This window comes from Microcaecilia unicolor, chromosome 6 (assembly GCF_901765095.1).
Source record: "Microcaecilia unicolor chromosome 6, aMicUni1.1, whole genome shotgun sequence".
Taxonomy (NCBI): Eukaryota; Metazoa; Chordata; class Amphibia; order Gymnophiona; family Siphonopidae; genus Microcaecilia; species Microcaecilia unicolor.
This window is the reverse complement of record NC_044036.1, coordinates 78,143,620-78,159,666: the sequence shown is the minus strand read 5'-3', so window position 1 is coordinate 78,159,666 and position 16,047 is coordinate 78,143,620. Positions and strand designations below refer to the sequence as shown.

Genomic DNA, 16,047 nt, shown 5'->3' with positions numbered 1-16,047 from the left:
GATGTGTGTAAATTTAGTCATATGAACTACACCTAAGTATATTCTAAACATCACATGTAGATTTATGTGCAGTGTTTAGAATATGCTTAGGCATCGATTTACATGTGGAATATAGAATACACTTAGGCGTAATTGCCTTATACAAGTTAATTTTAGGCACCACATATTGGGTCCAATTCATTGTGAAAAGGTGGTATAGATTAGATTAGTTTAGATTAGACTTATTCTTTCCCTTCTAAAATTGTGTCTTAGGCAGATATCTAATGGCAGCTACATATGTATAGTCACACCTTTTTCAGAACAGGTGTAAATGCACACCTGTGTATCTGCTTATGTTTATTCGGATTTTGAATGATTGCCAATTCATGGCAAAGCCAAATCTTAGCAAATCGGCAGCTGCTAGGGCAACTTCGTAAACAGGGGGTTAGCGATATACAAAATTTTTAAAAGACACATTGAAAAGAAATACCAATCAATAAATGCCAAGAAAGGCAGCAAAGGTTAAAAGGCATAGTAATCATACATACAGAAATAATACCACTGAAACTAGCTCTGAGGCTGATAGCTGTCAGCACACAAAAGATTGCATTCATTGTCATTATTTTATATGATTGTATCAATAGTTTAGACTCCTGATGCAGGCGCTTCGCCAAAACATGGTGCCGTGTCGAGTCCTATTTTAGTATTAATTAAAGACTTTTACTTCATCATTACGCCTCCTGGGATTCTTGGACGAGTCCTGTTGATCGCGCTACTCCCTTCTCTCTGACTTTTGTTCTGTGTGTAGCAGATCCTGTTTCTCCACCTTTGGTGTTTTTTTGTGTACCACATAAAAGAGACCATACTAATTACAAAGCAAAGGCCAGAGTAAAAATGTGTATTTTTAAATTACTTTTGAGTTGTTTAAAGGAGGACTTCAATCACAAACTCAAGGGCAAATTGTTCCAAAGATGTGGGACAAGAAAGTAAAAAACCGAAGCGCATGCCATTTTCCAATTTGCCTGAGAAGGAGGAGGAAGTACCAACCTATGATCATTGAGGGACCATAAACATCTTGTGGGAACATAAAGGATAGTACACATAGAAAAGACAGTTCTTTTTATTTTAAATTATATCTTTATTAGCAAACCGGCACAAATGGACATAAGAAAAAAACATCAATAGCTAACAGCCAATCCATTCAATAACATCAATCGATGTAACAATGGAAACAACGTACATCAATCATGGCAAAGTGAAGATAACATAGCAGTAGCAAACAATAAATAAGTGAACACACTATCACGCATCCTTTTTGCTGCCATACTTTCTGGTGGTGTTTTCCTTCCCCCTGCCCCCACCAGCCCCCCATTCCTCTACAAGCTAGAAACCTTTGTTGTGTACCTAAATGGAGGTGCCCTGTTATAGAATTGCCCACTTTGCAAAATACACATGAAAGCCTAATCTTAGCTCAGCTCTGCCTTCGGCAATAACCATTTGAAGTGATATGTAAAATCACTGTCTAAGCCTACTTTATACATTTTGGGCTAGATTCTATATGTGGCACCATAAAAACTGGCACAAAAAAATATGCCTAGGCATATTCTATAAACTACGCCTAAAGTTAGGTGTGGTTTATAAAATATGCCTAGGGCCTGTCTGCATGACTAAATCTAGTCACAGGAATTTATGCCAAATAAAACTTGGTGTAAATGCTGACGACTAACTTAGGTGCAGAGCAGGTGTATTCTATAACAGCGTACATAATTTTTAGAAAGGCCCACAAACCACCCATTCCACGCCCATGGCCATACCTCGTTTTCAGCTGCACACATTAGAATGTACGCACATCACTTTACAGAATACGCTTAGCAAATTGTTTGTGTAAATTCTAATTAAAGCTAATTAGTGTCAATAATTCCTTGTTAAGAGGCAATTATCAGCACTGATTGGCTTGTCAAGATAATTAAATTGTGTGTGCTAATCAGAATATGACCTGATTTCTGTGTGCAACTTTACCACTATATAGAATCTGGGGGTATCTGGCCCTCTATTTTAGAAACAGTTTTCGTTAACCACATGAAATTCTTATATCTGTAGGCATCAAAATTCAAAGTAATTTAACAAGGCAGGAGGTAGGAGACTTGTGCAAAACTGGCAAAAAGGCTGTCCTGACTTTATTCGCCAAGCTAACCATTCACCAGTGTAATTTTCAGCTGGCATGCTATTAACTTCCAGCTGACCTCTGTAACTGGATATACAGTGCCCGTTCCCAGGCATGTCCAAGCATTGAATATCTGGGTTCAGTTCAGCCAGCGGTTGTTGGGGCTTTAAAAAACGCTGACCTCCGCATGCTGAATATTAACACTGTTTTTATATTTAGCATCTGTGAAAAAAAACCTTCCAGCATTTGCAGTTATAATATTTAAAATGATTAAATAATTGTGACACATAGTGGTGGGGGTAAGGGGGAACAGGGTTGACAGTGTGTCTCATGGTATTGTAGGCCTAATTCTTTTTTTTTTTTTTTATAAGCTAATCAAAGGGGAACATTTTTCTGAATTCACAGGTGGTGCAGATGGTGTTACAGCAACCAACACTGTTTCTGGACTGATGGGACTGAAAGCAGACGGCACACCCTGGCCTGCAGTTGGTAGAGAGCAGAGGACTACATATGGTGGTGTCTCTGGTAGGTGTTGCCCTTTGTGTCACAAATGCTTCCTTCGAGGCAGTTGAAACATCAAGAGGTCCTTGTAGCAGACTAGAATATTATGTCTTCCGTAATACTTCATTCTCAAAGCTCACGGCTGCTTGGTACTTCCAGTGCTCATGACAGATGGAACAGATTGTGTGTGAAAACTCTTGTGGTGCCCTTTCCTTAATGGTAGAACATGGCAATAGAATACTAGGATAAGGTCACCAGAAAGGTAGATTTTCTTGTATTGTGTGACCCACAGTATTCTTACAGCTTTTCTTTCTGTCACAATTGTCATGTCACCTGTTAGACAGAAGCTAATGAAAGGGCACCGCAAAGGGGAAAATAAACACATTGAGATTGTGATATCTGCTTTAAATGCTGAACCACAACTTCTCGCTGTATAGTATGTAATATAATACTGAAATATAACTTTATAAGTAGATCAATTTTCACTAATTTTAGTAGGATTTGGGCAGAACATGGTACATTTATTTAATGGACATGTAAATATATGCTGTATTAGGGGGACATGCAATTATAGTTAGATTTTCCTGTCTTAAACTTCACTTCATTGATCTGGAATTTGATCTGAAAGCTTTGAACTAAAAGAGTCTTAGTTCAGTGGCTGTACTCACTAATGTATTAATCTATTGACACTATGTACTCTGTTGCCATGACAACCAGAACTCAGCTTTGTAGCGATAGTTCTGTGGGGTTTCTGACCAGATTCTTGTGGGGCATAGTCTCCGCCATGACAAAGGACACCATGACTATACTAATATTGTACTGTACACAGAATCCACACTAACAAGATTGAATCTCATTGTCATATGAAAGCATTAGAGATTCAAGACAGAAAAGTGACCAGGAAGAGATCTATAAAGTTTCATTTAAAAAGTATTTTTTTATACTGCACTGTGAAATTATTGTTAATCTTATACTAAAAAAACCTTTAAAATGCCTTGATTTTTTTTTTCTTTGCATTTGATTCACTCAGTTCAGAGCACATAGCACTTTCTTTTTTTTTTTTTTTTTTTGAGCCATTCTCCACAGTATATATCAAGAGAGAAAAAGGGTCAGGATCTTTGCAGCAAGTATTTTAGCCAAAGGTAGAGAAATGCGATAGAAAACCCATTGTTTAGTAGGGTCCTGTTCCAAAACTACTGTTCCCTCTAAGCTGAGCGGGAGTCCTCCAACTGAATTGCTGCCAGTGGGGGGCGGTGCTTCAGTATTGTGTTTTCAATCACTAGGAACAGGCAGGTTCCCAGGAGTCCTGCAGAGCTTGTTTGTCCCCCACTGTTGAAAATGTAATAGTCAAACAGCACCCTCTACTGGCAGGACTGTAAGTGGAAGATTCCCGCTCAGCTTAGAGGGAAAAGTGACCAAAATTGATAAAGCATATAGATTAAAGAAGTGTACAAGGAAATAAGAGCAGATGTGTATCACCGTATTTGGGATACACTGCTTCAAGATTCCCTGGTAACTTATTTCCATATTCCCTGACTGTCATGTTGACAGCCTGAGAATAAAGAAGGTCACACAGGGTGCTGTGCATTAAAAATTAATAAAAGAGCTATTGCAAAAGAATTCTATATATGAAACACTCTTCACAGTTTTCTACTTTTACTGCAGTTTCTAAATTTGTCCCATACCCCATTAGCCTAATAAAATTGCACAAGCATTACATTGTTAGAATAATGTAGGTCTTGTACTGTATATTAGAAACTGAAAACATAAATGCTATATAAATATATAGAGGGCATTTTTGATATATCTAAATCCGATTTTGAACAGTTTGTGGAAAATGTCCAAAAATCCAGCAGCAAACATGGCCATTTTCAGATCAGAAAAATGTACAACGTTTTCTTTCGAAAATGGACATTTTTTTAAATGTTTCTGTGCTCAGTGCATCTATCTTTAGAAAAGGTAAAAGTGCAGAAAAACAAGCAATTGGGATGTATGGGAGGCTGGCATTCTCCGAGAATAAGCAGGCCTTATTGTGAATTGAGAAGGAAACATTTCTGTTTTCTCTCCTTCATCCTGCATTCCTTCCCGTGAGGGTTTTTTGTTTACTTTTTGAGAATTTTTTCTTCTGTTTCTATTTTTCCCTCCTATTTAGTTAGATTTTTCAGCTCTTCATTATTTTTTGGTGTGGCTGCACGGTTAGGCCACAGCTTCATCCTCAATTTGAGCACTGCCCCTTTTTTTATCTGTTCAAAATTGAGGAGTTTAATTTAACCGAGATTCTTTTTTCAATGTCACAGAAGACCCCCAGTGGCTTCAAAAGGTATGCCAAGTGTAGACGTGTGATTTCTGCCATGGACCCACACAATTGGTGCATTGGGTGTCTTGAGCCAGATCATGACTCCTCTGATTGTGATTTCTGTTTAAAAATGCAGGCAAGAACTCAGCGGGTGCGACTGGCTCAAATGGAGGATCTTTTTGGCTCCTTGAAAGCCAGGCTGTCAACCTTCATGTCTGCTCCAACTTCGGCATCCACTGGGATTACACCGGGATTGAGTGGGTCTCCATCTGCCTCAACACCGGATACTAGTAGCAGTCCTGGGACCAGTTAGCACTGGAACCACCACAGAGGATACATATGAATTCTGTGGCATCCTCATTGGCACCAGGGGATTGAGGCTCTATGCATTAGGGGAAGCCCAAAAGCATAAGCATCGATGTTCTTTGAAGCATGATGCTGGGAGCACCAGGACATCAGATCCTCCGATACTCGGAAAGTGCTAGTGCCAGGAAGAGCGCTCTCTCTCCTTAGAAGAGTGGCCCAATCCCCGCCACTGGTTTCACACCAATGTCTTCTCAGACTTCCTAAGTCCCAGCTCCCATGCCTGTGCCAATGTCCACCTTTGATGAGTGGTTCCACAACATACTCCAAGAGAAACTGGCACAGTTTTTGCAGGAGGCTCCTGCTTCATCAAGAGCTCTTCCGCCATTGGCGAAACAGCCTAGGCCCTCTCTGAGGCTCCATTGGTGCCCTTCTTACCTCTCTACCCTCATCTCCCCTTACGTTCCTACCCGTAACCTCCGCTCTCAAGACAAATCCCTCCTTTCAGTACCCTTCTCCACCACCGCCAACTCCAGGCTCCGCCCTTTCTGCCTCGCCTCTCCCCATGTTTGGAACAAACTCCCTGAGCCCATACACCAGGCCCCCTCCCTGCCCATCTTCAAATCACTGCTTAAAGCCCACCTCTTCAATGTTGCCTTCGGTACCTAACCACTACACCTCTACTCAGGAAATCTAGACTGCCCCAACTTGACATTTCGTCCATTAGATTTTAAGCTCCTTTGAGCAGGGACCGTCCTTCTTTGTTAATTTGTACAGTGCTGCATAACCCTAGTAGTGTTCGAGAAATGTTAAGTAGTAGTAGTAGTGGTGGTGGCCAGATCTTCGATGTTGGTGCCTTGTAGGGTGTTGATACCTTTGTCAGAGCAGGTAGTGATGCCTTCCACATTGGGGGAGGAAGCTTCCCAAGAGTCTGATGGTAGGACTGCACCTCAAAGTTCCTCAGGCCAAGATCAGTATAAACTCATTCACCTGCACCTGAGTATGGTGAAGAGTCAGATTGGGACCGCTTATGGGAGTAAGATGAGAATCCACATTACTTCTTGGAGGAGGAGTCATATAAAATTCTGTATGATCCTTCTCAACCTCAAGAGAGATGAAAATTTCCACCTGAGGTGCTCTCTTTCACCAGTTTTGTGAAGGAGATGGCTGCAGCCATGCCATTTAAGTTAGAGATGTAGAAGGAGCCAAAAACAGAGATATTGTCTGTCTGAGGCTTTAAGTCTTCTCCTAAGGAAGGGGGTCACTGTACCATTGCATCCTATCCTTAAGGACACACTGCTGAAGAACTGGGAATCTCCCATCACAGTGCAGGTTTCACCCAAGAAGGTAGATACACAGTATCATATCCAGAAGGCTCCCAGATTCGAGAAGGCACAGTTGCCGCACAACTCCATGGTGGTCGAATCTGCTCTGAAATGGGCCAAAAGTTCTCAGTCTCCTCCTGCAGCACCCCTGGGATGGGAGGCCAAAACCTTGGATTTATTTCAGAGAAAAACTTTTCAGGCCTTGATACTCGTTGCCCGCATCACATCCAGGCCTACTAATTCTATACAAGCCTTTACTTGGAGTCTCTGGTGAACAGTACACTGACTCTGACTGACTCCCCCCCCCCCCCCCCCTTCAGAGTAGGCCACAGAGCTTTACCAGCTGACCAACAAGCAGACAGAGTGTAGGCATTATCTGTCCAGGGATGCCTATGATATTTGTGATGTTGCATCCAAACTCTCTGGAATCGGTGTGGGGATGCACAGACTATCATGGCTGTGTGTCTCTGATCTGAAACCAGCGGTTCAAGAGAGGTTGTTGGACATGCCGTGCCAAGGGGACACATTGGAGAGAAAGTGGAGGAGGTTGTTGACCTCATTAAGAAACATATAGACACTATCCACAGTCTCAGTGTACTCAATCTGCATATTCTTCAGCAAGAAGATTTAAGACCGGGTCTAGGCAGTGTTCCTACTACTCTCAAAGGCGTAGGTTCCTACCTCCTACTCGTTTCACTCAGGCCCAGCATTCCAGGCCTTTCCAGCCCCATCCTCAGAAGTTCAAGCCAGCTCCGCAGTCATAGCATGGCACAGGCTTTTGACTTGCTCCAGCACAGCATAGCCGAAGAAAACGTATCCATCCAAGACAACCTTCCATTTGGGGGGAGGATCATTAACCTCCGACCAGTGGGTTCTTCAAATAGTCCGTCTCGGGTATGAACTGAATTGGCATCAGAGACCTTCAAATTGCCCACCGAGAGCATCTTTCATCAGCACAAGCAGATACTTGAAGAGGAAGTCTCTGCCTTTCTACTGGCCTGAGTGGTTAAACCCGTATCACCAGGAAAAGAATGGAAGGGAATCTATTCCAGGTACTTCTTTGTGACCAAACAAAATGGGAGAATTCCAGCCTATCCTAGATCTAAGGGCCCTGAACAAATTCCTAGTCAAGAAATTGTTCAGAATGCTTTCCATGGGCATCCTTCTTCCTCTAATTCAGGAAAATGACTGGCTATGCTTTCTGAACTTGAAGGATACCTATACTCACATTTTGAAACTTCGAAGTCACTGGAAGTATCTCAAATTTTGATTGGAAAAATACCACTACCAATATTATGTTTTGTTTTTTTACCTGTTTTCTGCACCTAGAGTTTTCACAAAGTGTCTGGCAGTAGCCACAGTGTAACTACACAGATTGGGAATGTATGTATTTTCCTACCTGGAAAATTGGCTGGTCAAGAGCACATCCCAGGAAGGAGCCAAGGAGTTAATGAGGATGATGATTCAGGTGTTGCTGCTACTGGGGATTGTCATCAACTACCCCAAGTCCCATCTACACCCAGTTTGTAAATTGGAGTGCATAGGAGCACTGCTAGATACAGTGCAGGCTCGGACATTCATTTCTAAAGTGAGAGCAGATACCTTTGTAATGCTTGCCGGTTTCAGCTCGGCAAATGTTGAGACTGATGGTCCACATGTCCTCCACCATGCATGTCACTCCCATGGCATGGCACCACTTGAGAGTGGCCCAGTGGACCTTAGCTTCTCAGTGGTGGCAGGGAACCTAATGGATGTCATTTGCATACCACCAGAACAGGCCCATGCCTTTCTCTGGTGGACAATTCAATTCCAATTTAACTCTGAGACTTAAAACTTCAAATTTCACCAGCTCGGAAGATGTTGACAATAGATGCATCCAACCTGGGTTGGGGAGCTTATGTAGATGGGCTTCACATTCAGGGTTGGTGGTCCGCTCAGGAGGTTCAGTTCCACATCAATCTCTTCGAGCTCAGGGCAATTTGGAATGCTCTAAAGGCTTTCAGAGATTGACTCCAAAACCAAAATATTCTCATTCATACAGACAACCAGGTTGCAATGTTCTATATCAACAAGCAGGGGGGTATGGGACCCTAACCTTGTATCAGGGAGCAGTGGGCATATGGCAGTGGGCTCTACGTCACAGTATGGACCTCTGTGCCACATACCTACCTGGAAAGAACTGCCTAGCAGACAGATTGAGCAGGTTATTGTAACCGCACAAGTTGTCTCTAAATATAGGCGTAACCCAGAAGATCTTCCTAGAGTTGGGCACCCCCTTGGTGGATCTTTTCAACACTTATCTCAACAACAAAGTCCTCAATTCTGCTCCAGGATCAGGTCACATGGCAGACTAGCATCAGATGTCTTCCTCTTACATTGGAGGGAGGGTCCTCTGTATGCATATCCTCCAATACCTCTCAAAGAAGAGACTTTACTGAAACACAGGCAAGATCAGGGGGAACCATGATTCTGATTGCTCCTGGCAGATCTGGTCCCTCTTCTTCTGGAGATTTGTGGAGTTTGGACTGTTTTCCGACCCTCATCACACAGAACGAGGGTTCCCTTCTGCATCCCCCTCATGGCTTGGATGTTGAGAGCGCAGAATGTGAACCTCTGGGAGTGCCTGAGGGCAGTGGCGTCGCGAGGGCAGCTGACACCCGGGGCGGGTCGCCGCTGCGCACCCCCCCCCCCTGGGTGCAGCGCGGCGCACCCTCCCCCCTCCGGAGCGCAACCCCCCCCCACGAGAACATACCTGGAAGGCGGTGAGGGGCGAGCGGGAGAGCCAATCCGCCGAGTGCACGCCGCTGGGGGGTGTCGGCGCCTTGCTGGTTCCCTGCTCTCTCTGCCCCGGAACAGGAAGTAACCTGTTCCGGGGCAGAGAGAGCAAGGAACCAGTGAGGCGCCGACACCCCTCAGCGGCGTGCACGCGGGGCGGACCGCCCCACCGCCCCCCCCCCCTTCCTACACCACTGCCAGAGGGTGTCTCCTGTATTTTGTTGGCTTCCAGGAAAGATTCCAACTAAGAGGTGTTACTCTTTAAGTGGAAGAGGTTTGCCGTCTGGTGTGAGGTCAAGGCCTTAGATCCCTTTTTTTGCCCTACACAAAAACTGCTTGACTACCTCCTATACCTCTCCGAGTCTGGTTTGAAAACCAACTCTGTAAGGGTTCATCTCAGTGTAATTGGTGCTTAACATCACCATGTAAAAAGTGGGTCCATCTCTGTACAGCCTTTAGTTGTTTGCTTCATTAGAGGTTTGTTGCTGACAAAGCCCCCTACCAAACCTCTCACTATATCATGGGATCTCAACATAGTCCTCACCCCACTGATGAAATCTCCTTTTCAGCCTCTGAATTCCTGTCACTTGAAGTTTTTGGAAAACAGCATCCACAAAAAATGGAGGTGCACTCAATCCCTATCAGAGTCAATCAAGCGAGAAAAAGGAGTAATGTAAGCTGGCTCTTTCCAAACAGTGAGGGAGAAGTATATACAATTTCAGATCTTTATTGAAAAATACCAAATGATTCATTTGGTATTTTTCAATAAAGTTCTGGAATTGTACACGTCTCCCTCGTTGTTTGGAAAGAGACAGCTTACTCTACTCCTTTTTCTCACCTGAAGTTTTTGGCCTAGAAAGTTGTGTTTCTGGTGGGGGTCAGCTCACAGTTTCAGTGAGGTCCAGGCTCTGGTAGCTCATCCACCATGTACTAAATGTCATCACAACAGGATAGTTTTCCACACGCATCCTAAGTTTCTTCTTAAAGTAGTGTCAGAGTTCTGTCTTAACCAGTCAATTGTTCTGCCAACATTTTTCCCGAAACCTCATGCTCATCCTGGCGAAAGTGTACTACATACTTTAGACTGCGAGTGAGCCTTAGCCTTCTATCTGGAATGGACTCAAGCCCATTGATAGTCCACCCAGCTTTTCGTTTCTTTTGACGCCAACAGGTTGGGGTGGCTATCAGGAAACCCACACTTTCAAATTGGATAGCAGATTGCATCTCCTTTGCTTATGCCTAGGCTGGCCTGACTCTTGAGGGTCATGTCACAGCTCACAATGTCAGACCCATGGCTGCATTGGTAACCCACTTGAGATCAGCCGCCATAGAGAAGATTTGAAAGGCTGCAACATGGTTTTCAGTCCACACATTCACTTCCCAGTATTGTTTGGATCAGGACACCTGACACAAAAGTCAGTTCGAACAGGCAGATCTTTAGAATTTGTTCAGTGTCTAGAATCCAACTCCACCCTCTTAGGCCCTGTTTTATTCTGTCCTTGGCTGTACCTACACAGCTAGTATGTATATAGTTTAAGATTGATTGAAAATTTGTTTTCAGTGAGCCTGGTAGCTAGGGATTCCCAGCTGCGAGAATAAGAAGGCCTGCTTGTCCTCAGAGAAAGTAAAGATACTTACTGTAGCTGGTGTATTCTGAGAACAACAAACCGATTATTCTCACATACCCTCCCACCTCCCCTAGGAGTTGAATTTTATTATAGGCTTTTTGCTTTTTCACCTGACTAGAGGACATGCGCTCACATGTCTGGGGGTAAGGAACCATTGCTTGCACAGTTGGACACTACTAGAATTTTCTACTGTAATCACTAGTCACCATCCGCACCGGGCTTCATCGGATGATGACACCCAGAAGTGAGAATAATCAGTCTGCTGTCCTCAAAGAAAACCAGCTACAGGTAAGTATCTTTGTTTTCTTAGTAGACTAGCAACACAGACATTCCATCAGAACAGTGGGGCACCCTAGTGACTTCACATAAAAGGTCCCAGGTACACATTCTACCTTTACCCCCATTTATTGTATGGTGAGCCCTCCAAAACCCACCAAAATCCTACTAAATCCAATTGTACACCACCTTATGTCTGCAGAAGGCTTATTTTCGAAAGGGATCGCCGGCGATCTTCCAACACAAATCGGGTGATCGCCGGCAATCTCTGAATCCCAGCCAAATCGGTATTATCGAAAGCCGATTTTAGCCGGCCCCAATTGTTTTTTTGTTGCGGTGCTGGCCAATCTTTAAGGGGGCGTGTTGGGAGGGTAGTGAAGGCGGGAAGGGGGCGGGGCGGGGTTACGAGATAGCCGGCTTCACCCTATTATGAAAAAAAAAGCGCCGACTCGAACGAGTATTTCGCCGGGCGGACTTGGTCCATGTATTTTTAGGACCAAGTCCCAAAAAAGAGCCCCAACTGACCAGATGACCATCGGAGGGAAGCGGGGATCACCTCCCCTTACTCCCCAAGTGGTCACAAACCCCCTCCCACACACAAAAAAAACATTTTTTGCCAGCCTGTATGCTAGCCTCAAATGTCATACCCAGGTCCCTGGAGCAGTTTTTTAGTGGGTGCACTGCACTTCAGGCAGGTGGACCCAGGCCCCCCCACCTGTTACACTTGTGTTGAGCCCTCCAAAACCCCCCAAAACCCACTGTACCCACATGTAGGTGCCCCCCTTCACCTCTTAGGGCTATGGTAATGATGTAGACTTGTGGGCAGTGGGTTTTAGGGAGAAGGGTGCTATGCACCTGGAAGCTATTTTTTTTTTAAAGATTTTTTAAGTGCCCCCTAGGGTGCCCGGTTGGTGTCCTGGCACGTCAGGGGGGCCAGTGAACTACAAATGCTGGCTCCTCCCACGGCCAAATGCCTTGCATTTCACCGGGTTTGAGATGGCTGGGTCCGGTTTCCATTATGGCTGAAAATCGGAGCCGGCCATCTCATCTAAACCCGGCGAACCACCAGTGATCCTATTCTAAACCCGGCAAGCGATTTGGCCGGCGCCAAGCATATTTCGAAAATACGGTTGGCTCCGCCCGCTTACGGCACCAGCCCCGAAGATGGCTGGCCATCAATTTTGCCGGCGCCGTTCAATTATTCCCCTCCAGGTGTCACCTATATTTGGGTACAGTAGGTTTTTGGTAAGTTTGGAGAGCTCACACTTTCCACCACAAGTATAATAGTTAGAGTGGGATATGGGCCTTGGTCCCCTTCTCTTAGTGCACTGCACCAACCACTAGTCTGCTCCTGGGACCTGCTTGTTGTTCTAATAGGCCTGGCCATAACATCTGAAGCTGTCATAGAGGCTGTTATGTACTGTTTCTTTCACATCTTTGGGGGGTGAGAGGGAGTCATTGAGCACTGGGAAGTGTAAGGGGGTCATACTTTAATCCCTCCAGTGGTCATGTGGTCTTTTAGGGTACCTTTTTGTGACTTAATTCATGATTGTCTAGACCAAACTCTGTACCTTTTTCAGTCCCTGATGTTTTTGTTTTGTTCTATTATGGCAGAAAAATGTCCAAGTTTTAGGAATACCCAAATCCCAATTCTAATGTGCCCTCTTGTGGTTTGGATGCACTGTATACGAACTGCATAGAAAACTGTCTTAAAAATGGGTTTTGAAAATAACGATTTGGACATTTTGGCAACCAAAACATCCATCTGCCGCTTTGTGCCACCTTGTGAACGTTTTTCTGTTTTGAAAATGAGTCCGCTTGTATTCTATAATCCTCACCCTTGAACCCTGATTGGAAATTATATGAATTGGGGAAATCATAACCTGAAGCTACAACGCCTCTGACAATTCTTAATTACACATACTATCAATGACCTTTATATCTGAGACAACACATATAGATGTTTGACTAGAGGTGTGCTGATGGCTAAATACAGCAAAGTTTAGGAATATTCTAGACTAGCAGCACTGTTTTTTCCCCGTCAGATCAATTAAAATAATGTGCATGCATATTATTAAATTGCCAACTACAGAACAATTATTTCTACTATATCTAACAAACTACACTGTCACCTCTCAAACTCTAAAGGTAGAATTCTTCAAAATAAACACTGCTGTTAAGCAAAGCATGAAACATATATTTATAATATACGTCAGGTAGAAATCTGCTAAAGAATAAAATATATTTTATTCTCTTTTAATTACAGAATGCTGTCTACTTTGCAAATGGTATTTATATACCTTTCCCCATTATTAAATGTATTATCTTGTGCTAGTATGGATCTCAAATGATAGATTTGAGCAAAGGTACGGTTGTCATTTTCTGCTGAAAAGCAAGGTAAAATGTAAATTAAAAAAAAAAGGTTCTCCTGGTTTCCTATTTGAATTGACAGATGTTTATGGTTAAGAGTGCCTCCACTATTGAAAGCCCTCATTTACATATATTATGTATCCATGCTGAAGGAATTATCTTTTTTTTTTAATATATTGTCGTCGCCACTGTCCAATTTCTTGTGGTGTACTGCCATCACTGGTCTTTGTAGAAGAGATCACAGCCCTAATAATAGATTTTTGACAGCAAGCTCGCCGTCTACCTGCCCTACACAAATCCTCACTGTTCATGTTTGCTTCATGGCAACAAAGCAGACAGGGAAAATGCCAAGTGCTGAGCTTGAGGTACAGCTCTGCCATAGCTTGACATTTCAGCAGAATAGCAGTTTATGAGATGCATAATTTTTCATCTGGGACTCAGCTGCCATATTTATAGAAGCTTGCAGCTCATCAACAGACTGCAGCAGGGGCAAAGGTTTAAAGCTTAGATCAAGGTTTGTTTCCTTCCTAGAGCTATTTAAAGACACACATTATTCTAAAGATAAACTAGTTAATTGTTTCATTCATCTATATACAATTTAAATTTATGTACATTTCTACAGTAGATTTTTTAAGTGCCCTGTGTAGGTATCATATAAAAACTATAATAATAATAATAGTAATACAACAACATTTTAAACTTATGTAAATTCCCAATGAAATGATAGGTGTGACTTAATAGTTTTTAATTGTCAAGTTGTTTTTTGTTTATTATTATTTTTTGATTATCAAAAGGCTTACAACAGATTACAGGAGACCTGGAAAACATCCAATTTCAACTATAGCTCTGCCATGTTTTATATACCTGTATTGAGTCTGCCATCTTGTGAATGGCTAATTTAGAGCTAAATGTCTTATCTTCAGGAGTGATTCACCATGCTACTGTCTTATACAGAACAATAGTACAGTGCATTAGATTAATTAAGGAACTCTTGCAGAAACTGAGTTCTCAGTACTGTCAAGATTTCAGTTTTATGTTAAATATTTTCTAAAGGCCAGACCCTTAAATCTCAGGGGCTGTGCCAAGCAGTGAGCTGTGAATTTAACCATAGGCTAACTGCTAATGATAAGGAAAAGAGTCCAAGCTGAGGCAGCTGTAATACAGTCATTGGATTAAGCTATCAATCATTCAGTTCCCCTGAGGAAGAGGTGAAAGGAGACAAAACAGTGAAGAGGGAAATGAGGAAAGGAGGGCATGACTGGAATAAGATTCTGTGCCATCTTTATCTGTTCATTGGCCTGATTCCCCCAGTCATCAAAGAGAATGGCCAGGATGGCTTTCATACCAAAAAAGTCAGTGTCTTTTTTTTAACCATAACCATTATATTAGAAATAAAATAAATCTTCATTAATTAATGACAGAACTTGCTTAACCATTGTGAAAAATGCACAGGATGTAATATTTGATGATACATGGCAGGTGTAATAATATCTAATCAGATATAATCTTCAGACTTTAATTGTGAAGCTGAGAAAACCTTGGAGAGTAATTTGTAAGCATGTTTTTAAAGTAAGGAACCATCAGCATCAGTCAGAAACATTAGTTTGTCATGTCTTCCTGATTTTAAATAGCATTTTCTTGGCACACAAAATTATTTTAATGGCTATGTTTTATAGAACATTCAATATTTCTTTTACTATAAATCTCATTTTGAATGCTAGGACAGCTAGCTAATGGGAGAACAGATAGGGCCATTATTCAAAGATTTGTCCAGTTAGCTTTAGAAGCGAAGTGGGCAATTCACTTTTAAATTTTCTCCTCATCCACCAGCTAATGTCTATCCTGGAAACTTGTTTCTGGTTAAAATTTATCTGGCTATCTAGAGGAGAAGTGTACTGATCTCAAAAGGCCTCATTCTATAATAGCACACATAACAATAGACACTCCCCCTCATCACACCCTCTTTTCAGTTGTGCAACTCAGAAACTTCACAAAGCACTTTATAAAATGCTTATGGAAGAATGTGCATGTAAATTCTAATTAGTGCTCATTAGCATTCAATTATCAGCACTGATTGGCTTTTTAACCAATTAAGGTACAAACCAACACTGTGCACATATTTGTGCATGCATCTTTGTACGCTATATACATAATTTCGAGGACAATGTTTAATCAATGCATTGCTAAATAGTGAGCTAATCAAGTTCAACATCCAAAGAGAAGACTCAGGCTGTTAATTTCCGACTGTTTATTAAAATAAGTGAAACACCAGAGAGAGAAACCAAAGTACACTCATATAAGAGCACAAAAACACAAAGAGCCTTCAAGAAAAGGGGTGTCAACTCAAATTCTGAGCTTTGTCTCATTGCATTTTCATGGAATTTCTGGACACTGTGTTTCATTTTTAAGACCCCTGACACAGGCAGTTTT

At 42.5% G+C, this 16,047-nt stretch overlaps 1 protein-coding gene across 3 annotated transcripts in view; it reads left to right on the top strand.

The window, feature by feature from the left end:
• DPYD (dihydropyrimidine dehydrogenase) overlaps positions 1-16,047 on the top strand; it is a 1,476,885-nt gene that overhangs the window by 1,132,706 nt on the left and 328,132 nt on the right. For all 3 annotated transcript variants that reach the window (XM_030205306.1, XM_030205305.1, XM_030205304.1), the window contains one exon: positions 2,549-2,668. In XM_030205306.1, coding sequence (XP_030061166.1) covers positions 2,549-2,668 — 120 coding nt within the window. The remainder of the gene's footprint in view (positions 1-2,548; positions 2,669-16,047) is intronic.